Here is a 25,413-nt window from a genome sequence, read left to right on the forward strand (position 1 = left end):
TAAATGAAATTTTAATGCCTGATGACTTTTCTGAGATCTGTGATCCAGTTAACTATAAGGTAGATTGTAATTCATAGAGATGTGCATTTTATGAGCCTAATTTGATTGGGTACTATGAAGATAGATTTCAGATCACTGAGAATATGTCATACTTTGCAACCAACAATTTTCATAAAATTCAAAATATGATTTCATGTTGTTTGACAGAAAAATCCACCCCCATTCGCTGCAGCTGTGACCAAACCTCTCAACCACCACTGAAAAGAAATGTAGTGAAAACCAAAAAAATCCTCTTCCTGGAAAAGCAACGTGATAAAGTTGTATTATTATTCTGGGGTTTAAAGATCTCTTTGTCCATTGAGACGTCACCTTTTTGCTTTCGACCATTTTTGAATTTCTGCTTTAATTCATTCACTAACGTCCCTGTTGATACTTTCTGATTTAAAGGGGAGTTCCAGCTTTTTTCAACCTGGGCCCTATGTTTAAATAAAAAATGAGGGCGTTTAAATGAATGGTGCTTACAAAAACCTTTGGAATTAAGGCTGAATCTTTTTCTGGACAATGTTGACAAAGCGTTTCATTTCTCCTTGGCCCGGATTAAACGGACACAATTTTAATATTGAACGAGGGTAAAGAGAAAGAGAGCCAAGCAGCAGAAGAGATCACGAGACTTGAGATTGAGATTTCTCATTGAGCGAGACATGTGCAATGTTGCCATTTATAACCATAGAGCCCACGTTGAAAAATACTGAAAAATTCCCTTTAATCAGTTTAGCTTCGAGCTTCTTCTCTAGAAACCTTCATTGATGCCCATTCTCATGTCTGGACTCTGAAGATGAAGCTACAACCAGCTGCTGGACAGGACTTATGACAACGTTTTATTGATGTGGCTGTAGTGTCTTAAAAGGAGAAACAAACATTATACCTTCCTGAGTTCTAACTATTCGATCTGCGCGTGAACCACAACTTGTAACAATGTTACAAACCACATTTACATCAAATGAGTGACAATAGGTGCATGTTTGACTCAACTGTGTCAGAAAGTATTATCCCTACTTTTTTCAGGTTCAGGCTCATTATAGAATATTTCCTTCCAACCAAACCATAACCATGAGCCATGAGATTCTTTCCTAAGTTTCTATTCCTGCCAAATCTGACCTGAAAGATATAAAACCTCTTCACAGACAAAGCCAAACATTGAGCTGATGCAAATACGATTTTTGTTGTTCTGTTATGTTATCCATATTCCTACAAGGCCTGTACAATCACACTGAAACCACACTGTAGAATTGAAACTGGGTGAGAATCTATGAAGGTCTTCAGACCTACTGGAACCTGAGTGGTGTGGAGCAACCTTGGAAGATTTATATAGACTCTATATACTTTATATGATCAATGTACAAGACCCTTGTGAGTCCAATAATCCACTTTACTACCTGAGGTGGTGATTCTACTACACGGTTTCACCCCTTAATCTCACTGTTTCCCCTTTGATTTCCTAAATCTGATTTTGACTTCCTGTTCATTATCCCTTACGTGCTGGGGCCAACTTTCCCAAACTCTGGCATTTAGCTAACACCAAAGCCTTTTGTTAGTGTGCGTAACATTGCAGAAGGCCGCTCTCTGAGGTGTGGGCACTCAAACGGTCACCTCAGTCGTACTGTGGGTGGAGTAGCTCTTTTGCCTGGTATGGTGGTAATAGGGGGGTTGAGATGGGTGCTGCCCCTGGATATGCTGCGGCAGCCCCTGTTCCGCTCCCCCCGCAGCCCCTCCATACATCCCTCCATAGGGCTGACCGAAGAGCTCCGACATGTTCTCTATGCTCTGCTGCCTCCGGGTGGAGTAGCCATGTCTTCGGGTGGAGCTGTGCATGGAGGACGTTCGCCCCGGGGCAGACGCCTGCCTGTGGACATGGCGGCTTGTCGGCTCCCAGACTTTGAAGGCCGAGCTGGAGAGGAGCTGGTGTGTGGTGGCCTTCGGGAGGTGCGAGTGCTCCAGATGGCTGGAGGGGATGGAGATGGACAGCGGGGCATGGAGGCCGTGGTGTGCTGGCAGGGGCTGATGGATGTAGGACTTCTCTTTGGGTGGAACTGGTACAGGCTGGAAGGCAGGAGGCGCCACCGGTTGGTATTGAGAGAAGTCCATGAGTGGGAAGCTCTTGTAGTAGCTACGAGATGCGCTGTCAGCTGTAATGATGAACAGAGTGAAGACAGTTTGTGAGAAAAAATAACGTCAAGAGCGTAAAGCATTCATCAGGAAGACATGGGATCGTTTTTTTTTTACAGCTTGGTTAATTTTCATAGTGTTGGACTCGAATTCTGAGTGAATTACCTAAATTTGTTCCTAAGTTCATCACTGCTAAGATATGTCACAGGATATTAACAGGAACACCAACATTAGTTCTAGTCCTACCACTAGTTCCCGGTTTAATATGAGACGAAGACATTTAGGTTATTTCGAACTTTATTTTTTAAATAACGCTACAACCTGTCTCATCACCTGACCACTCCTCCAGTAGCAGTACTTAGTGTTATCATGACTCAACTACAAACCATCCAAAGATGTGAAAATAAGACCTGAGTTTAAATAAAAAAGTATTTTCCTTTCATTAACTCTCCGCTCTGTTCGTGTTCTTTAACAACTAGGCCAATAAAGCAAACCCATGCTATATTGAGCCTCTTTTAAACCTGTTTATCCTTAAGAGTCATTTTCAATTTGTCACAGTCTGATGCACGTCTGAGTCACAAACGGAAGCAGCCTAAAATGAACCGTCTATGTACCAACACAGAGTTTGTCGTTGTTGGAACACTGATGACTGAATCACACTTAATCCATTATGCATTTATGTTAGGACCTCCCGGCTCCAAACTGTCACAAATGTCTGCTTCATTTGCGCCTCAAAGTACGTTGAGAAACTTTCTAAAGGGAGGTCATGAAACTCTAAAAAAATGACACACTTGAAAACACTCCATTTATCGATTAAAGACACACAACCTAGCTTGGTCGTCTGTTATGACAATAGACTCAATATGAAGATGGACAACGAGTCTCTTCTTGCTCCCACTACTTAGTAATGAAGCCAAAATATTGCACATAAGAACTCTTGGAGAAAAGAAGCACAGGATGGGGGCGATCAAGATGCTCTGGCTTCACTTTTGGGGATCTGTAATGTCGTCCATCTTTAAATACATTCTATGAGTATGACCTACTTACAGTGGCTAATTTTAAAATCAGGGCCTTGATGGAAGGGTCAGTTCTAGGGTCATATAGAAGATTGTTTTATTGAGAGTAAGGTCGTGATTTAATGAGAAAGGAGTCATAACTTCAAAAGAATATAATTGCGATTTAATGCGAAAAAAGTTATAATATTATGTGAAAAATAACACACTTTTAAAGAAATAACTAGGAAGGAGACTTTATGGCATCAGAGGGTGCAGAGCACAAACTATATTTGTCTCCAATTGCAAATAAAATAGACTGAGATGTTGAAAAATTCAAAACGAGCTGTTCGATTATTAAAAAAAAAAGTATATAGTATAGTGTAACAACTATATTTAAAAAAACAAAGACATGGCGGAGAAAAGGGGTGAAGATGAATGTGTGGGTTTGAAGAGAATTAAAGGGGGAAGCTGGTGATATAAGTATTTCTAGTTGGTGAATCGACAAAGGGCGGCAGACGATGAGGAGACGGTGAGGAGGAAGAAGAAACTGAGGAGTGTAATGGAGATGATGGAGGTTAAAGTATGTGTGGATGTGGAAAAATAGCAATGAGGTTTTATAAATACACTCGCCCTGAGTCCAGAGTGTGCATGTGCAAGTGTGTATGTGTGTGTGTGTGTGAGTGTGTGTGCACAAAGTGAATGTCACAAAACACTGAGGTCATCGTTGTTAGCTTAGTGGCTACATGAACGCTAACCTTCTTTTTCCATGTGCTTTCTAGATTTTTAGTTTTTTACCCAGGAGTTACATTTTATTCAAAAAGGGATTCCTAAAACTGACTCAATATCGGAATATCAACTTGAATTATGACTGAATGTTTGCTAAGGTTGTTCATTGGCCTATAATGTGGTGTAATGGTATTTGATTGACAATATGGTAGATTAGGGGATCATATGTTTTTGAATGACTTTCTAAAAAGGAAAACTGATTCACTAGTTTTAAAGACAGAGTCTCCATCTCAAAATGTTACCGTCCTGGGAATTAGAATCAACCATTAAATATTTTCCCAGCGATTCCACATACTGCAGCTTAAAGCCTCTATACAGGGTTATCTTAGAATGATTTAACAGTTGCCAGCATCTTTATAAAACCAAATATCTAGTGCTTCAAATATTGCCTCTATTACTGCAAACTCAATTTGAAGGCTTGACAGGTGTAACAACAGTAACTCAGTAGGACCTACTGAATGTTCAATTACTGTTTTAGTGCCCTTGAGCAAGTGACCGTACCTCTGATGGTAAATCATGTCGATCTGAAGGAGCCTTCAGGCAGATCCCGAGTGTAGAGTGTGTAAAGAGAGTTGTTGCCAGAAAAGGACACTCATGCTCCACCAACCTTCCATTGGTAAAAGGTTGAAACAATCTACCCTGACAAGCAGTGATTTGCCTTTGGCTCTCTGGTAGAGGATTATATTGTTCTAATGGAATGCCGGCAGTTCTGCACACTATTACACCTGCTACTTCTCAAGGACAAAAACGTGTGTGCGACCTTTGTCGGCACACACAGTCTGTAGAGTCACCTGGTAGAAACCCAGCAGCCTCCTCTCCAGGCTGTAGTCATTTTTACAAGTTACATCATAAATTGCTTACAAATCTACATTTGGAGGAATTATAAAGAAGCAGCTAAAATACTACAAATTGTGCAGAACGTAAAGGAAGGTGAGAATTGTTGCATTCAGGAAATTTGATGAAGATTTGTGATTCGGAAATTGTACATACTGAAAAGTTTACTCTGAATAAAGTAGTGGATTGGCACACTGGACACATCAGCTCTGATTTCCCTCTGGACATTTTTAGGGAACTAAATATTGCAAATAATTTTAACCTAATAATAAACAGAGAAAAGTATATGTGCGTTGCAAACAGGAAGTGATTTCAGTTTAACACTCATTAGGGATACATTTACTAATGCTACTTTACTCTAAATGAAGAAAGTCTATACCAAGGTTCATGCCTTTGTTACATTGTATGTATATAACATTGCAATTTAGGGAGCATAGATACGTAGTACATGGGTACTTTGCAATATAAAATACTTTTGTCATGACCAACATTGGATGCATATTGACATCCTTCGGTATTTTTCTTCTAATGCTGTGTAATGCTTTCTAAACTTCCTGCATTGTTCAGAAAGTCCAAGCTATAAACAATAACAATAAACCAATCATGGTTTAGTTGGATCCAGAGACTGAGACCACCTCTTTAGGTCGGACTTTATTTTGGTCCATTGGTGCGGACCGTGGGACGAAGCACCTTTCACCCCTGTTAGTTTGGTTTGGTCCGGACCAAACAAGGTCGTCGTGAAAGCGCCCTCAGAGTGCATGTTCAACTCCGAAATATTTATTTTAGTTCAGTCAGACAACTCACGTTCGATCATGTAATATATTTATTACAACAGATTTAGTGTTTAGCGTCTAGGCTCCAACTTAATCAGTCCCCCATATGATTACACAGGAATGATATGAGTGATGAGCAAATACTTGTAACCCCCCGTTGGAGCCTACAGGTGGATGCTGGGGTGGTGGAGGGTTTGAAGCAACAGGTAACAATACTGCAGCAGCAGTGCGAGCAAGAGGGGTTGATGGGAAATGTCTCTCTGGTTAAATAGACCACCTGATAAGGTGGGTGTGTATTATAGATGGTTGTGGAGATTGAGGTATGTCACATGATGTATGTAATATGATTGGCGCGGCGCAGCGCTGCTCGAGTTGTCTGCCAGAACTAGCTCGCAGGCGTCGCCATATATATGCAAATAATAGGTTGTATAAAACTAGACAAACAAATCCAAGGTTGGTAAAAATAAATCATTTTTAGTTTTGTGTAATTAAACTTAAAAAATAAGGACATGGATGGTGTGTTTACTACTCACAGAGCTTTCATGTTTGTCCCAGTAATTTCTTTCTGCCCCAAAGACCGCATTACATGAATCCATGTATTATAGAGCTCTGACCTTGGCAATGACCTGCGCTGCAAAAATTATGCTGTTGCTTTGATAATTAACACAATAAAGGTTTGGGTAATAACTTAGTTTAAAAACAGGCTTGTCTTGTGGCAGTGAGAACCTGAGGAAAAGTTCAATCTATCTTATATGAGGAGGCAGTTCCACCACAGTGACAGACAGGAAACACCATGAGCTCCTCTTTAAGATCAACTCTCTGTTTGCCAAGAGGCACGGGGACGCTCATCAGTTGACAGATCCTGTACCGTCAACCTACTGTACTTTAAAGGTTACTGTGCCAGCTGGAGTCAGCATCATTCTGTACAAGTGTTTGTTTGTGTGTGTGTGTGTGTGTGTGTGTGTGTGTCTGACTTACCCACAGCTTTGAGCGAGGTGTATTTGTTCAGTCCCACTGCGCTGTGGTTGCTTTGCGGGTGTGGAAGCCCATGTCCAAACGGCCCATAAGCTGAGTTATTCAGATGGTACTGCTCTGGTAGGAGAGAGTCAGACAGAAAGGTACAGTCAGACTGTGGCAAATCCAGTATATTGAAAAAAAAAAAGAGTAACAGGTAACATATTATTTTAAAGCAAATAAAATGCATTGACTGTCTATGGAGATAGACGAGATGACAGCTCCTCAAAAGTGAAGCCAAAGTGTCTCGATTTCCCCCTAGTGGTTGGCTTCAGTATAGGTCATAAATCTTGCCTCCTCCATGTCAGTGGATGGCGCATGTATCGACGAAAACAACACCTCCCTTTCCCCCTGAGGCCGGTGACTTTGGGTGAGACAGCAGCCCCGACCCTGACGGCCAGCCAGTCGCATGCTAAATGAACCGAGGTTAATGAACAATGGAATAAACTAACTGAGAGAGTGAAGCCCTGGCTATTAGCATTAATGAAGTCCACTGATGCAGCCGGCGCACTTGACGTCAGCCCGTGGGATGGATGGATACACACGGAGCGCTCACAAATGTTCACACACACACACACACACACACACACAAAACCAACAGGCTTTATGCGCTCATTTAGGAGATAAACAAAATCATTGGTATTTACCTTTTTTAAAAAGTATCTGTATCAATATCTGCAGCATATAAAATAACTGGTTTGTGAGAGTGTGTGTGAGTGGGTGGGTCTGTGTGTGTGTGTGTATGTGTGTGTGTCTGTGTGTGTGTATTCACATGTCAGTGCCTCTGTGTTAAATGACATTTCTTTCAACTGAATCAAACAAACTGTATTGATAAACTCCCCAATCTGACTTACTATACACAAGTCTGTTTGTGTGACTGTGTGTGTGTATGTGTGTGTGTGTTTGTGTGTGTGTCATCACATCTGTGCCTGTCAGTGCTAAGACAGAGGTGTACCCACCTCAACTTCTGAATGCTAATCACTACCCGCTCGAAGGAGTCACACACAGTGAGAGGGTCATGTGGTTTGGATGAGGAACTCTCAGAGAGCCAGTGCAGGAGAGAGAGAAGTACAGATGATGTTCGGGTGACATAAATTAGAAAATTATGTTGAAGCCAGAGGGGTGGGGAAATGTCAAGAGGTAATCTTAACTGTAATAACATGTACACTTAACAACTCTGAGCCTCTACCTTAACAACACAGGAAAATCATCCAGTTCATAATCCAGTGCTGCCGACCTCTCAGCATGCGCCAGATTAGCGGATGAGTAGAAATGTCCTTACTTATTACTATCTATCTTCATCATCACCACTATCTTCCAAATTTGTTTCCCCTCATGATGCTCTTTAAAGACTCCGACATCAGACTGACATTTTGAAATAGCCATGATATTAATTGCTGTTCACAGTAACCAGTAGCATTGAATGTGCCTCATGCCCCCCCGCAGCAGAGTTAACGGTAACTAGCAGCTCCACGTGGAAAGTCATGAAAACAGCCTGCTCTCCGCTGTTGAGGATTCCTCATATATATATCATTTTTTACATTTTTGTGTATGAAGAGATTTTAGTCAGTCAACTGTTTCCAGATTTGAATCCACCTGAGGAGGTTAAAAGAACTGGTGCTGGAAATTGTCCACATTTGTGAATGCTGCTTTGATTAATGTTCAGATGGTCTCTGGTGTTCTGTTAATCATTGAGGAACTAATTATTAATAATAAAGCGGTGCCATACGGACATGAAACACTGTCTGATTAGCAGCTTATAAAATGAATCAAAAGCAATATCTCTTTTTCTCTCATCATGTGTAATACTAGGTTTTGCGTAAAATAACGAGCACTGGCTCAAAGCGTGCCCGATGTTTTGGACTTCACAGCTTGTCTGGGAACAGTTGAGATTTAACATAAGCTCTAATGATGCAGAGGCAGGAAGTTTAGACCAAGATTCAGGAACGCTAGGGGAGTTACAGAAGTTTTTGATATGATGGGATTCCTTTCTTGCTTAAGCTGATTTCAGACATGCACTGAACACTGGACATTTTCACGAAATCTTCCGATTTGTCATCACCCCATGTAATATATACGGAAAATATCAGAGTGCGCCCATGTGAGAGTGCAGCAGGAAAATGTCCATAGCAAGTGAGTGGGTGCGTTGATGAAAAAGCAGCCGCACACGTAGAAGACTCAGACGAAGATGTAACCTTGGAAAAACAACGGGATTTGAGAGCTTTTGGCCAACGCTGGCGATGTCTGTGAACTAAATCATAATTTCTGCAGCAGAATCTATGTCCTGCCTCCTGTACGCTCTACCCAGACTCTATAGAAACGGATTAGTGGAGCGGAGTGTAGTGGAGATGATTAAATCAGATTTTTGGGTTGAAATGTGTTACCCAGTGTCAGAAAACTGACGTCGTGGGTCTTGATGAAGGACAACGACCCAAAGCTGTCACCCAGCAGCACATAGGAATGGTTGTAAAGGAAAAGATGAATAGAAAAACTAAATCCCATAGAAAACTTTTTGAGAGAGCTGAAGTCTTCCACTGCAAATAGGACTCCTGCAGACTGAAAATAGCTAGAATACTATATTATTATACTATGGATGGACGAGATGACTATATACTTATATCGCACTATTATCTCTCTTTTGTTTGGACATTTCATTAAAAATATTCTGATTATACCAAATTGGCTCGTTTGCATTTATATCTGGAATTATTTACTTGAGTTTCAGGGGTTTGTAATAAACGTGATCAGGAGTGTAAGAGCGGAGAATAACAGAGAGCAGAGTGTGTATCTGTCATCAATGAGGTCATATGTGAAAGTCTGTGCATCATCATTTCCAGGCGCAGCAGTCAAACACAACCCTCTCACCCCCACGCGAACTTTACAATCCCGGCTCTGTGCGATCTGCTGAGCTGATCGTACACACGCCTGGTGTCAGAGTCAGCAACGTGACACGAGCAGGGCAGCTCAGATTCACACCCAGATCAATAATTGACAGGAACAAGTTTGCCTCACATGACCCAAGGGGAAGAGTTAAGCGTGCACAGAAAACGCTCAAAAAGCTGACAGCTTGAAGAAAAACAGAGCGACGCGAGAGAAGAAGAGGTAGAGTTTATGTCACGAGGAGTCACTCGTTACCGGGTCACGCTACTTTCGCACTCGTTTTTTGACAAATAGGTCATCTTTCTTTTTGCTTCAAGCTTTTCTCTCTGCAATGAGTCACTCTGGAGGGACTTTTGGTCCAAATATTTTGCCTCATGTCTTCAGTTAATGTCAGATGCTCATGTAAATCTCTCCTTGACTTTTTTTGACTTTTTGACATTTGCAGCCTTGAATGTCAGAGCAGCTCATGTCTGTGATATGATGTATTTCCATATGAAGAAAAAGGGCACTAGTCATCTCTTATTATGATATTACTCTGCTATAGCTACCTTTGAGTTCGAAATTATTGAGAAAACATATTTTTAAGAAAAGCAAAGAGGGATTTTGGTACAAAAATAATAAAATATTAGCTTTCGAACCATTTAGCATGTTTAGCATCAACAAATAATCAACACTGACTCATGAGAAATATTTTCTCGCACATGATTTACGGAAATGTCTCGAATAGAGTTTAACATACAAATAACTCAGCAGATGTGTTCACAGCCTCAAGATATTTGTATTCTACCAGTTACTCTGCTATAACGCATCAGACACTTCTTCAACACCTCCAATCGCTCGCTGACAAGCTAGCTAGAATGTAATTTTTTAACTGAATCTCAGCCAGAGAGGATAGGTCCCCAGGCCTTTTACTCATGTGTTCAGTTACTGTGTAGGTGATGAGCATGACTTTTTCCAGAGGCCACTGTCTACCATCTTGTCAACAATGGAAAAACCAATACTGTCTGGCAGTCTGTAGTGTTCCACTTTGTGCTGTGGCTCAATTTGGGAACATTTGGCTTGACACTTTTTTAATTTGGCAGCTTAAATTCACAAACAAAGCACGAGATTTCCTGAAACACCCTCAGACTGGAGACAGGAGATTCTTCGGGTCAACAGAGGATGGCGATCTTGGACAAACGGGGGGGGGGGGGGGGGGGGGGGACTCATGATTTGAAGCAATGACGTGACCTTCAAATGTCAACCTGAGAGATTGCTTAAAATAGTTTCATGAGCTAAAAGGAGACACATGTACATAGACTTTAAGTGACGTGTGTTCAGGCCAAATTCGCATTCATGGCTTTACCTTTCCTTTCTAAAACTACATGTCATGGTGCATTCAAGTGATACAATCAGGATTGCATTTTGTTTCTTTGGCACAAAGCTGCCTGCTGGACAATGGCTATGTTTTTCTGTTTGTGTGTATTGACCACAAACAGCCAGTGGACATTTTCCTCCTCTGGGGGAAAAGTGGGTGTAATGTGGATAAACACTGGAACAGACTAGCATCAATAAGTATCATCATCAACACGGACGTCTCTGCCAGGCCCGGGCCTTTCACCACTGTCCCTTCACGTTAGGAAGCGGACTCACTCATGTCCAACGCCAACATTTACCCATGTTTTATTTTTTTCATTCAATCAACAGATTATGCCACATGCCGTTTCATTTGCAACACCCCACCATGTGCTTTGAAAAGGTCTGCACCCCCTACTCCCACCACCCCCCCATGATAGGTACAGCCGGATGATTGTGTCAATCCCCGAGCAGTCGGTGGTTCTCAGCAGCAGGGGATTTACATTCCTCGGTGCGCTGTCGACAACCAGACAAGACTTTACATAAGAGTCTGTTTGAGGGCAGCAACAGGAGGAGCGGCAGGAAAGAGTGAAGAGGAGAGAGAGAGAAGAGGGGATTGAAGGAAACACGGTGGAGCAGTGACTTAAAATTGTAATAAGAGAGACAGAGGGAGAAAGAAATGAAGAAGCACTGAGCACAGAAAACATTTAGACACGATCTAAATCCAGTGAATGAGTTTGGTGAGGGAATGTGATGAAGAAGACAAATGCAATTCATCGAAATTTTTTTCACCTGCAGAACATATGAAATGTGGGTATAGCTCTAGCTCATTGACTCTATATAGAGATGGAGGATATGGTAGCTCCTCAAATGATCTTGATTGCCCCCTAGTGGCTGGCTGCAGAATATGTTATAAACCCCAACTGCTCCATGTTAGTGGTTGGTGGGACATGGACCAAACCCAAAAGGTGAAGTACTTGTTTAATACTTTTTTTTTCAAGTAGTCATCCCACTGATGTATGTAGAAGGGCTCATTTCCCCAATACGTTCAGCTTTAGTCAGTTATAAGATGCTCTAAAGATGGGGTGACACTCCATGATGCTACGTTGCAGACGCTATATATCAGGAATAATTGAGCTTTGTTCCCAGATGATTTCCCATGCTCTTTTTCTCATCCTCTTACTTCAGGTGCTGTGGCCACGAGCAAAGTTCTCTCGGCAACTATGAGACAAAATCATAAGGCTGCTGCTGCCAGTGAGGCTCAGCTTCCCTGCAAATGTACAGACTAATGTTTGCTCCAGCTAGTAAACCTGTTGCCCCCTTTTCAAGTGCCTGTGATCATTGAAACACTCTGGATCGAGGCGTCCATCATGTACAGTGCGTCCCGTCAAGTGTGTGAGTTTCTACACGAGATAGATAGACGCTGCAGGCGGCCTCTCGTATCAAACGCCCCTCTCCCTTCCTCGTACACACACCTCCTCCTGTGCGCGCTCACATGCTCCCATGCAGGCGCACAGCTACGAATACTAATTCACACACATGCATACCCCCATGCTGTTTGTGTTACATTGTTCCTGCTTCGGTTGATCTGTGGACTGGGTTGTAATTCGTTGTTTTTAGTGAACCTTGTCCACTGCTGTACTTTTGCTATAAATCTTTTTCTCCAATTGTTATTGATGTTTTATTGACATTTTACATATTTTACTGTTTTATTGTAAACTTGCTTGTTATAACTTATGTGACTTTTCATCCTTTTACTTCTCTTGCTAGTGTAGATCATTATTGCTTGACATGACTTGACTTGTTTCATTTTCATTTGTCTCTCTGCCTGTGTGAATGTAATCTCAGGGCTTAATGCTCAGTCAATTTCCCTGAATGAACCATATTATATGCCAACAATCCTTTTCTTAACCCTGTCACACCTATGAGTGGCACATACTGTGGCTTGTAGAAAAGTGTGTCATCCAGACTGGGGATGCATAGAAAATGTATGTAAAATACGCACATGCTGCCTGTAGGGTTTCGGCCTGCTTACATTAACATAATAATTAAATAGTGCGTGTGTGTGTGTTGCACCAGTACTGCACGTGCAACAAGCATGTGTTCTACTTACAGATGAAGATCCCCCTGTTCACTCTCTCTCACTCTGTCCTCTCCACTACCCAAAAATGCTCTGTACTTCTGCACTGAGTCATTTTTCACCTGCTGCTCTCACCAACCTGGTTTGAATCTGGTTTGAATCAAATCAAAATTAATTCAGATTTTTTATATGGGTTCTTTCTCCTCTCTTTATTGAAGAGTGTGGTCTTCAGGGCCGGGTCTAGACAGGCATGTATGAGGGGGCAGCCACAAATCTTGAGGGGGCATTGTGCCTAACCCTAACCCTAACCCTATTTAGTTTGAGGGGGCACAACATTTATTTGAGGGGGGCCAGGCCCCCTCTTGCCCCTGCCTAGACCCAGCCCTGGTGGTCTTTCCTTTCGAGAGCAGAACTTTCACGTTTTCCTGTTCAGATATTGTAACGCTGTCACCCAAAACCCTGTGCTTGCACTCAGTTATACTCTGCTTGTGCTTAGATTAGCTCTGCTTGTGCTCAAATTGTTCGTTTACACTCCAGATTTCCTGCTCCAGCTTCAGCTCTTCGACTTGCACTCACACTGCTTTAGTGTGTGTGTGTGTGTATATTGTCTGCCCTCTGACTTTCGGCAGAAGTAACCACCTGTATGGGACCCGTAGAGAAGTAAAGCTAATGCGCCCCCACAAAGAGGGTCAACATTGCATCTGGCATTCTATTGGTTGTTGTATTTTTACAGACGTCTTAAAATAATCCAAGCGCAGAAGAAACCCAACATTTTTTAGAGGATAATAAAATACAGAAAGGTTGGAAACATATTTGTCATAATGGCAGTAAGAATGAAATAAAAGTATTATCCCAGGTTGCAGATCAAGAGACACTGATGCAACACCTCTCGCTGTGATGATTTGATTTTCGAAATAACACAGCAACGCAAGCTCTATATATTAATCCCTGACACCTGCCCACAGGGCTCAGGCGATTATAGACGAAAGACGACTTGGAACAAACCCACGGCCTGAGTGGCAGCATAGTAGCGTCGAGGCTGGGAAGCAGGACTGTGAGTGAAAGCTCGGGTGGTTGATCCTCTCGCTGAAACCTCTGAGCAGAGAAATGAAAGGGGGCTCTCTCGGCTCCGTTGTCTCTATGAAGGATGCAACTTTGAATGAGTAAGAGATAAAGTGTGTGCGTGTGTGGGGGGGGGGGGGGGTTCTTTCTGTCTTTTACTCAATGTTTGTTGTGTGTGTTTTTTTTTTATTTCAAGTGTGGTTCACCTGAACTGAGAAGAGCAAGAAAGCTGGGGATTATTAGTGTCTGTTTGGCTTTACGTGCAAACCTCAGTGTAAACACACTTGTGTCTTTTGTTTGGAAACTTGAATAATGACATATTTTACAGGGATGAACAAACTGTTTCGTGCTTTTCACCTTCTTTCTTAAATTATTTTATTTTACCATTAATATTATCTTTAAGTCATCTGAGCTCTGAGAACGTTACTTCTGCCTCGGTGGATGTGTCTTTTTGACACTTTTTACATGAAGGAGGTTGTGTTTTCATTGCTGTTTGTCTGTTTGTCTGTCTGTTAGCAGGATTACACAAATGCTACTGAAACAATGTTTTTTGGGTAAATTTGGTGGATGGGTGATGTATGGGCCAATTAGAAGAACCAGTTAACTTCTGGAGCGGTTTAGATTTGGGGTCCAGTAATTCAATTATCTCATTCTTTAACTTTGTGAGATAAGGCATTTTTCAACATTTCTGTGAATTCTTTGAAGAAATAAATCAAAAGTCGATGAATTTATGAAATATGTGCAGATCTGGAAAATGGTCTTGATTTTGAGATTCAAAATTAGTGTTTTTATTCTGGGGATTTTTAGGGGAGAGCGGGGTAATGTGAGACATTTTTTACATTTGCTCCCCTCTAGGCGAGCTAAAATTATATATCAGTAAAATTTACACATTTCCCATTAATTCAGGATGTTTCCTAGCAACGGAAATGATCAGAATGTCTTCAGGACAAAGGGCAGTGAAAATATGATTGTTTTTTAAAAAGTGGTCTTGTGTCTCCCCAGCTTAGGGGTAAAGTGAGACAGACCAGATAAATCAAGGGGGTAAAGTGGTCCACTTACTTTTTCCACTTTACATGTTGTAATAGTTCAAATCTTGACAGCTAGATTGACAACCACACATTCCAAAACTAATATCGGACTAGTAACAGAATCATGGGGATTGGTCAAATAAGCACATTTATGATTATTATGATCCACACCCTAACTTACCTGCACATTGTTTCTCTGTCCAATTGGCAGGGACAGGGATATTTTTTTTTTCTCTGCGTATTCAGATGCCAGTTCACGGCACTTAACTGGAGCAAGGCCATGGAACTGGTCAGCTAATTGCGAGGCAAGCTCATCCTCCATCTCATCTGTGAATATTTTCTTTGCCTCAGCTACTGCACCCCAGGCTACTGATTTTACTTTCCCCTTCTCTTTTTTCTTTTTGAATCTTTTGAGGGTTGTCTTATCAATATTTCTATCCCTTCCAGCTTTTCTTAAGGACTTCTTTCCTTGCATGACCTCAGCGGCTGCACTCTCTATCTCTGCGAGGGGTGTTTGGCCCCAGGCTGTCTTCCTGGTGTAGCTTCTTGGCATGATGGCTTTTCTACAATGTTTATGACATTAAAAATAAAACATTTGTAATGTAATATAACACTAGAATATGTTTAAGACTAAACTTAACTCGTGCTTCATGTCTCACTTTATCCCAAAGCATTTGTCTCACTTTACCCCACAGCCACCATTTTAGAAAAAACAACATCTCTTAGCAATTCAGGCTAATCTTCAGCTAGCATCAATCACATGGTTTTATATGTTGGAAGTTCATCAACATGTATGATATAAGTGTTTCTACCTGAGAAAGAGATGCAGTTGTTTGACAGTGAGAGCTCAAATTTGATCATGAAAAAAGCTATAGGTTATTCAGAGTTTTCAAAGAAGTCACAGACATGCACATAAAAAAATAACCTATAGGGGCCTCCATTTCAAATTTTCTCACTATTAAATGTATTATTATTGTATTGTGTTCGTCCTGTATAGTTACCCCACGTCCCTGCACTAGATAAGCAGGTTTACACCATTGGATAAATAACACAACTGCTCTCGTCTGTCATGAAAGTCAGAGTGTAATTTATCACATGTGCGACCCTGCATGTGTTAGTGCTCATTATGCAAATAGAAACTATGAAAAAAAAGAAGAAGATGCAAACTGGGCTGAAAACCAAATGCTGCATGGAAGCTGTTTGTTGAGCTGCTCTGTGCTTGTGTTTTATGTTTTTGTACAGACTGGGTTCATTTGCATGGAATAATGGGGCTCACTGACTCTCTCTGCACATGAAGATGTGTTGTAAGAACGGTTATTTATAGTATGTTATTCTGACTTTACCTGTACCTCTGTGTGAATGTGTGTGGTCCAGGTATTCCTCATGTTGTGGGGACCTAAATCTATTTACACGGTCACATTGTGGGGACCTGTCCTTATGGGGAAAAACAAGTCCCCGTAACATCACATTCATATATCATAAAATATCATTTAGAGTTAAGGTGAAGACATGTTTTAAGGTAAATCAAGTTTAGGTTTAGGTTAAGGTTAGATTTATGGTTTGGCAAGTAGTAGCTATGGTTAAGGTTAGAGTGCAGTCTCCAGGAAATCTTCAATGTCAAAGTAATGTCCTCTGAAGTCATGGGGACAGGGATGAGTGCATGTGTGTCTTTGTGTCTTTGTGTCTTTGTGTCTTTCAGTACTCACCACTCCTGCTGCGCAGCATCCTGGCTGAGACGCCATTGGCTCTGCCTCCATTGGGTGAACTGGCCGTGGCGTTTTCCACCGAGCTCACTTCGCCCCCATGGTTCTTCAGCAGGTCGGTCAGTGTTCTGGATACGTACACGCACACAGGCACACACACACACACACACAAACACACGCACACACACACACAGAGAGGCTTTAAATTTCTGCGTTGATTTCTATTCATAAAACAGTTTAAGGACACTCTTTTAAAAACAACAGGTTGACAACAGGTGTTTAACTGTAGGTTGAGTGTTCTGCAATTATTTTTTTTTACAGTTTCTTATTATATTATCATATGTTCAAATTGCTAAATACAAAGACCCACTGTCCTCATTAATCCAGTCAGTGAAGTGAGAGTTAAAACTCTACAATGTGATGATAATAAAACCAAAACTCAAACACAAACTGAAAGAGAAAAATGTAAAAGTGAATAAACAGGGATGAGATAAATTGTTAATGTTAGAGTAGCTGCACAGACTGATTCTAAAACTCTATCAGTCAGTGAGTAAGTGAGACAAACACCATCTGTTACTCTCACAGATGTGTGTTGTGCATCCCCTGAGAGGGTTCTCCCCAACAGCTGGACGCCCTACACACACACAGACACACACACACACACACACACACAAACACACAAACACACAGGCGATTTATTTTCATGACATCCTCTCTTCCCAGGGGAGGGTGTGTTCACCATGTGTGGGGGTGTGTGAATGTGTGTACTTTTATTTTTTCCGTGATTGCTGTCTACCTGTGTGTTGATGTGTGGTTACATGTCAAATGTCAAAAGAGGTGGTTCTGTGTAATTCTACATCTGCCGCGTGCGTTCTCTGTGTGTGTGTGTGTGTGTGTGTGTGTGTGTGTGTGTATGTTTTGTTGACGGAGGTATTATGAGTCATATCCAGACCAAACAAACTTCAATAATATTTGTTTGTGTATACATCTGCATACAGCTGCACAGTTTGTTTTCCGAGGCTTAAATAAATAATCAATCAATCAATCCATCAATCCTCAATGATGAAATATGAACATCAGTTGAATCCTATACACACCGTGCTAGTGAGCTGAAATGGGACGTTGATGATAAACGGGTATATCAATCTATCTACGATCAAGTTTTAGAGCTGATTGGTAAAAGTTAAAAAGCTGTAGGTCAACAATAACATGATCTGAAACACACATTTTCAACGATATATCCACAAATAATAGAGGGATAATCTGAAGCTTATATCGATCATGAACGTGTTCCCCATCATAGGATATCATGTGATCAATAACAAGAAGTCACAATGATTTCATACATACATTTAAAGTATCTCCACGTTCATCAGACATAACCTAAAGATTATGTAGCTCAAAAACACTTATAGTGAGATAAATTGACTGTATGCATATAGAACTTGTTCAGTCTTATCAACCTTGCAGTGTTTTGTTATGGCACACCTGTGGCATTTTTTTATTTATATAAAGCCACACCTGCACAAGTCCAAATCACAAATTTGCGAGGGAGCAGTTCTACTCAGCAAGCACACAGAATTATAGATTATAGAGCGGAAAGGTTTATTCGTGAGCTAGCGTTGAACTTTAAATCTACAAGTGCAGAAAAATATCAAAGAGAAGAGGGTAAAGGATCAGAGAAGGGCCTTGGACTGGAGTGTTCAAAGTGACCAATGGAACCAGGGGAGCATCAGCAGCTGATTCCGCCTCCAAAGTCTCAAAATGAAATCCGACAAACAGGCAAGGGGAGGGCGAGTTTGCCTAACCACTGCTGTGCACACGGAGTATACTGTAAGTAGTTTGCCGCTCATGAATTTTGAGACTTAATTAACAACATACACACTATTCATACGCTGTTGGCAATGCCATCAAGGGCAATTGTGGGGTTCGGTGGATCGCCCAAGGACACTAGGGAATGCAGAATAAAAGAGCCGGGGATCCAAGCACCGATTGGTTAGTGGACAAGCCACTTTACCTTTCTAACCCACAGCCGCTATCCTACTGCAGTTTCATGATAACGTCATAATGACATCATGGTTTGATCAAACATTCAGCATTGCCTCATTGGGGTCTGTGTCGCCCCTCTGATTTTTTTCCTTATATATTTTATTTACCCCCACTCTATTTTATGGCCAACGTCCAATAAAAAGTGGCTCATGACCACATGTATTTTGCTCAGTGAATGGTTTAGGTCCTGAGTTTCTGTCAGCTGGATGTGACTGGAGGCTTTTTGGCTGCACAACATATGGACACGATTTCCTCCAATATGCTCATGATTCGACTCAGGGCTTGATGTGTGTGGACGCAAGAAATGCAAAGTACTGACAGCACACTACACACACACACACACACACACACACACGCACATGCAGGCATACTCATCACTCTGAATAAACACTTCCTCTCTACCCCTGCATTTGCTGAATTTACACTGTTGATGGTATTCACTCCCTTGATCAATAATTCAAACACTAGTGCCTCTGTTCTGCTAATGAAGCTCATACGTTTAGCCCCCACTACCACACACACACACTACCACACACACACACACACACACACACACACACACACACACACAAACACACACACACACTTGCATCTGGCTGAGGAGCCATGATATGACTGACCCGACAGAACAACAGCCAGGGGCAACTTGTTCACAAGTAACCTGCCAAACCGAAAAGTGAATCCCTCTGGCCACTTCTCTCATCATCTCCATGAGTAGGTGTGATGATGTGTTTGAATCACAGGGTCACAGATGCCACAAAGTGGACCTGACATTATGTTTCGGTGCCAGATACAATGAACCTCCTTGTTTAATCAGCAACAAGTATCTTGTGTTGACAAATGCGCCACGGTTGTTTTTACACGTATGACCTTTTTATTTGACTTCCAGGAGTCACCTGGGTCACCGGAAAAAAGCAATTCACCCTAAAACATCACAACTCTGCGATGGTTTGTTTCTGCTCCTATTTTAGAGACAATGAAATACATCCTGGGAATTAAAGGAAATCACTAAATGCTGTGTAAAAGGAGTGTGAACACCTAAAAGATATATTACAACAAAAGAATAAGACCCTCACATACTTAATGAGGTTTTGCTGTGTTGGATTTACCGTGTGAAACCCTGAAACTGCTTGAATTACGTGTCTGAGTTACCATCTATTTGTGGGACCTGATTTTGTAACAGAAAATCGTATTCATTCATTCAAATCAATTCAGATCTTTAATCATCTTATTGTGACTCCGTTTATACACACTGTGGGTGGCGTGTGTCTTTGTGAAATTGCGTGTTAGATCATGACGTCATGTTTCTCCTCTAAATATTCCCACCACACAACAAAACGCCTCCTTATCTGTCTCCGTCCTCTGCACAGATTTTAATCACTTTCTCTCGTCTTCCTCATCCCTCGGTTTTCCATTCTTCTCATTCCTTCTCTCTCTCTGCCCCCTCCTCACCTAAACGCAGCCCTAAATCTGTTTCTTTCTCCTCAAACCATACTGTCTTCCTATTCCTCTCCTCCAGCTTCTCTCTATCCTCCCCGCTCCTCATCCCCTCTCTGACTCATTGCTGCGCGGCACCTCGGGCCTCCACGTGCTCTCCTCTTGGCTCGCCGCTTAAACAACTTGCTGATTTGGACTTTTAATCTGCAACAAAAACTGCACCTGTCTGCGGGCTATGTCATGTTTGTGGAGCGTTGGCTGAGTCTCACGGGGGGGGGGGTTCTGCGGATGTCTTTGAGAGAGTGAAGATGGCCTTGCAGCTGGTTAAAAGATTAAGACTCACAGGGTGCTGTGGACTCATAGTAAGACCATTGGCTTATACACGGGGATTCAATCAGATGTAAAACCAAATTAACCAATTAAACATTTTTTAACAAAGCAGTTGCATCACCTTAAAAGTGATCTTGAAGATGTGCTTTGCTGCCGTATATCTTGCCATCTAATTAGTTAAACATAAAATATGGCTCTACCCACAATGCTTACACCCTGTCCTCTGTATTCTGCACAAACCCTCAAAAATGTGACAAAAATAACTTGTTTCTGATGTCACGTATTTAAAAGCAGGGGTGCCTGTGGCTCAGGAGGTATAGGAGTCGCCCACTAACCAGAAGGTCAGTGGTTCGATGCTGCAAGACATTGCCCAGGACAGCTGTGGGAATGCTTCAATCAATAAAAAAAAAAAATTGTATAAATCATATTGAGAAATCACAGTTTGTCTAATAAAACCTTCAACAAGAGTGAGGAAAAACTACCCCCCCCAAATAGGAGAGAGTCACATGTGAGGGATCTCTCTCCCAGGATGGACAGAGGTGCAATAGATGGGGCCTGTAGCAGAGCACATCAACAAAATAAAAAATATTTCCAACATTCTTGAGGAGGGACAGTGTCTAACATACATGGAGAGGTGTATGCGTGTTTAAAGATGTGTGATCGAGAAAGTGCTGCATGTAGAAGCACTGTATGAATGTGTGTGAATTGTTGAATGGGAAAACTGAGTGGTCACGAAGACTAGAAAAGCTCGACATAAACACAGACCATTTACAAAATTCAGACACAAAGGTCCCATCGGTCCAACAACTGCCAGATTTTGAAATCAAAACCGTGTGTTATGTAATTTGGATCGTTAGATGCACATCACCTTTAAGTACTTCAAGAGTTTGTGGTATATAAAGTTGTAAAGTTGTTTCTGTAACACTTTTTTATCTCATTTGCTGAAATCATCTTGAAAGTTGGAGAAAGTAGTTCATGGGAGTCAAAGTGTAGCCTGCCTATAATATCTTTTCTAGAATGACCAACCCTGGCTTTAAGGAATTAACACAAATTCGACCAGTTCACCCACTGTCAGACCAGATGGAGATATTTGCCGAGACATCGACACGTCCCTGTATAACATTTCTCCAACCCACGCTATGAGCCGGCCGTTGTTGCCCTGAATCAACTTCCTCAGGCTGTGTCCACTCGGAGACTAAGTTCCTTTAAAAAAAAAATGGAAGCTTTTGTTTTCGTCTGATAAATTGGGCTGCGATGCTCAATGAGTCCTGCTCGATGTGACAGACTACAAACAACAGAGACCTTATGGGATGTGCAGTCCGTGTATATATAACCTACCTTCAGGTTATGTCTCTTCTGGCTCTGTGCTACGTGTTACGTAACAGCGATGTGACCCTTCTCCCACGCCACATTACATCAGATTGAGATGAGACTCTGCTAATGTCCTATAGCAATCAATCCCTCAGACTATTCAGAACAGGTTGAACTCTCGGTGATTAGCTACAAATAATATTACAGCCACACTTCAAAGAAGAGGAAACCTGTCTGCCCCTGTGTTGAGTGACTATCGATTTTACTAATATAAAGTGTCCTAAGTCCTGCATATATGTTCAGGACTTACACAACCCTAAATGTTTTCAGCACATGCTCGTGCCCTGTTGATGCAGTAGTGCAAATATTATTGATCCGGGAGCTGCTACGTGGCGTGCTACGTGTGAAATGAAATGAGACGTCCTTACACACTGTGCTATTTTAGTCCGACAAATTTGGAGGTTGGCCTTTCACACCTACACATATGTGAGTGCCCCTCTCTTATCGGAGTGCAGTAGATTAAAGTGTGCATGACAAACAGGATTTCCGTTTTCGAGTCGCCTGCACAGATATTGTATGTGTGTGTGTTATTGTTGTGCTGTTCACAGGAGTGTTTGTGGGTTTATGCTAGAGAGGCCAACATGTGCCGTTTCCCTCAGGCACAGCGGTCGCCATATATCACTGTCTTTTTTCCCTCCACATTGAAAATATAAGTAATGTGGTTCTATAACGATTAGCTATTAGGACTCCTACCTCCTGTAGGTTTGCGGGTTGTTATTCAACTATTAAGAAGTGTTTGAGTTGTTGTGTTTTTGGTGGTAACAAGCTTGAAGTTTTCCTTTCAGTCCCAGAGGCTTGCGAGTCCTTTATTTACCTTGAAAATGGAAGTGATGAAGTCCATTGCTTAAAGTTTTCAAGCATCTTAAATAGTTTTCTCAATTGTTTTAAGCTGGTTTTCAGGCCAAATTGAAGCTGAAGACAGATGGCCCATTAGAAGTTTGGAAAAAGGATGAAAAGGAGCTACTGGGGCCGACTCGCTGGGAGTCTGCTGGTCTTATGCATTTCACTTTTGGCTGATGTGGGCTTGACTCTCTTGCGGAAAAAAACTTCTTCTCGAAAACAAACTATTTTCAGCTGCCTTCAAATGTCAAATGTCCGCTTCCAGGTATGAAAGATAAAAAAAAGAAGCTATCAATCTTTCCACTTTTCCGATGTCAACCGTTTGATCTTTACGCTGATGAGCAGAGTGTGTACAAAGACAAACACAAAACCAACACACAGCGAAATCCCCGAGTCAGTGGGTGCTGACCCACATTTGAGTGGGCGAGGGCCAGGCGCCGCCCGGCACCACCGAGGTGGAGAGAGGAAGGTGGAGCAGCTGGAGGGAGACAACTGTCACAACTGACGCAGCAAATCTGTCAACTTATATGTCCTTCCACTTTGAGAGTATCTGAGGCAAGTGGTGATGCAGGGATGTGTGGGCTCTTTAGCACATTCACTTGCAAGCATACACGCATTCAGCCAGGCTCTCTCTCTCTCTCACACACACACACACACACAGACACACACACACTGGTGACAGGTTAGAGGTGATAGGCAGTGACAGCTCGACCCTGGAGGTAATCAGGAGGCAGGGGCAGACGGAGGGGAGCTGGGAAAGTTGAACTTTGAGGGAAATTTTTTTCAGCTTCTTAGTGGAGACGCATTTTCTCACACGGCAGGTTGTCATGGCTGGTCTGACTTGCTACCTGTCCGAGGTGTCTTTTTTCTTCTTCTCTCTGAAGACCAGAGGAAGTCACAGCAAAGTGGGGGAGCTCATCGGAGAAAAACAGGGTTTTGCGATATGGTGGGTGGATCCTCAGGTGTGTTGATGTAGTCATACAGTATGTGAATCGTATCCACTATAGACTGTTTATAAAAATCTTCTTATCATACCGAGTGTTCTTTTTTCCATTAAGGTTTCAATTCGTTATTTGATGCTTTAAAACGGGGGTTAACCTCTTAAGAGGATGATACCACAGGAGGTTAAGCATGATGATTTACGGCTGGAACTGAGTGGTCCAGCACGTGTTTCTGCAGGATCTTGATACTGTCGCTCCATCATCACTGTGCGTGAACTCTGATTCCAAATGATCAAGATGGCAGCGTTCACATTCCAGGATATTTTGGCTTAATTTCTGGATAGAAATACAGTCACTTCTCTTGGGTACAACACAACGTTACACTTCACCCACTGTAAGCACTATACCATTCTACACACCTGCTTATCCACCTCCGGTTAGTGTTCAACATCCACAAAAATCTCATTAACGCGGACCCCTGTTATTTCTCCTCCCTCTGAGAACAATCTTATTCACCGTGTTAATTGTAATTTGCAGAATGAAAGCGCAGGCTGCCGTAATGGAGGAAGCCTCTAATAATGTCTCGTGAACCTGTATATCTGCAGGCCTGGGAGCTGATTAAAAACTGAGAAACTATTTATCAGAGACTTAATCACTTTCTAACAAGTCATTAACTTTGGCTCATAAATGTACGTCATTATAAAAGGGGTTTCGAATAAGTCGTCCAGATAGTTAAAAGAGCTGTCAAGTCAAAGTGAGTTTTAATAAACTAGTTCAGTGTCCCTTCTAAACCTGTGTGTTTGGAATGGGTTGTTCTCCTGTCCTGTGTTGATGCTCTGGAGTGACGTTAGAGAACTTTGTGTTCATCCTACCTGGTTTATCTGCAGTGATGATTTTAAAGTCAATGTTTTCCATAAAATGAAACCTAATATATTCTATTACTGTTCACATATGTGTTTAATATATAAGTTTGAATGAGTGACTACATATATTACATTCAGAGGTCTGTTAAACAAGCCCACGCGATCTTCAGACCCAAGATCACAACTTTTTTAAATTAAAAGCTACTCTATTCAGTTCGATTTAAAGCATGGCAGCAACACACATTGTTTTTATTTATAACTTTTTGTTGATTAATAAAGCCTGATTAAGGAAGTCAAATAAATGAAGTGGGGGGAGGAAAGTATCCAGTGCAAATGTAGGTTTTGACAGCTCAACAATACTGCACCAGTTGCTCGAAAAACCCCAAACTGTCCTGACAAATCAGATCAGCCGACCAAAAATGTCCTTGAAATATTGACCATGACACCATCCTGGAGACATCATGATGTGTGTGCGAGTGTGGGGACTTGTCTTACTTGTGGGGACCAGAGCAAGTCCCCATAACATAAGTGTTTAAATATTAAAGTGTTTGGCAAGTGGTAGTTATGGTAAAGGGCAGACACAGTCAATGTAATTCTGTGTGCGTGTTTGAGGTTGAAATGGAAAAGTGACAGTCAATATATGTATTCCCCACCCAGTATTGAGTATTGCTTATCTGTCTGCCTTAAATCAGGGCAGAGCAGTCAAACCCTTTAAATGACAGTGCCCTTCATTACATAACATGAGCGCTGCACAGCCCAAACACACACTCACACACACACACACACACACACACTCTGGAGACAGACAACATGCAAACACAATCAAACCTATAGACCCATCTGCATGTAGGGTTGATGCCACTTAGAAACTTTGTATCTCCAGAAGGTAGAAAAAAGTTCTTGGTGCCAGCTTAAAGTTGATAAAT

General features: G+C 41.8%; 1 protein-coding gene across 1 annotated transcript in view; it reads right to left on the minus strand.

Moving 5' to 3' along the window:
- Positions 1 to 1,638: 1,638 nt before the first annotated feature.
- The window catches only part of shisa8b (shisa family member 8b), a 29,574-nt gene continuing 5,799 nt past the window's right edge, over positions 1,639 to 25,413 (minus strand). The window contains exons 2-4 of the mRNA XM_053414417.1: positions 16,660 to 16,784; positions 6,533 to 6,646; positions 1,639 to 2,186 (exon numbers count right to left, since the gene is read on the minus strand). Coding sequence (XP_053270392.1) covers positions 1,639 to 2,186; positions 6,533 to 6,646; positions 16,660 to 16,784 — 787 coding nt within the window. The remainder of the gene's footprint in view (positions 2,187 to 6,532; positions 6,647 to 16,659; positions 16,785 to 25,413) is intronic.

Source organism: Pleuronectes platessa, chromosome 21, assembly GCF_947347685.1.
Source record: "Pleuronectes platessa chromosome 21, fPlePla1.1, whole genome shotgun sequence".
NCBI lineage: Eukaryota > Metazoa > Chordata > Actinopteri > Pleuronectiformes > Pleuronectidae > Pleuronectes > Pleuronectes platessa.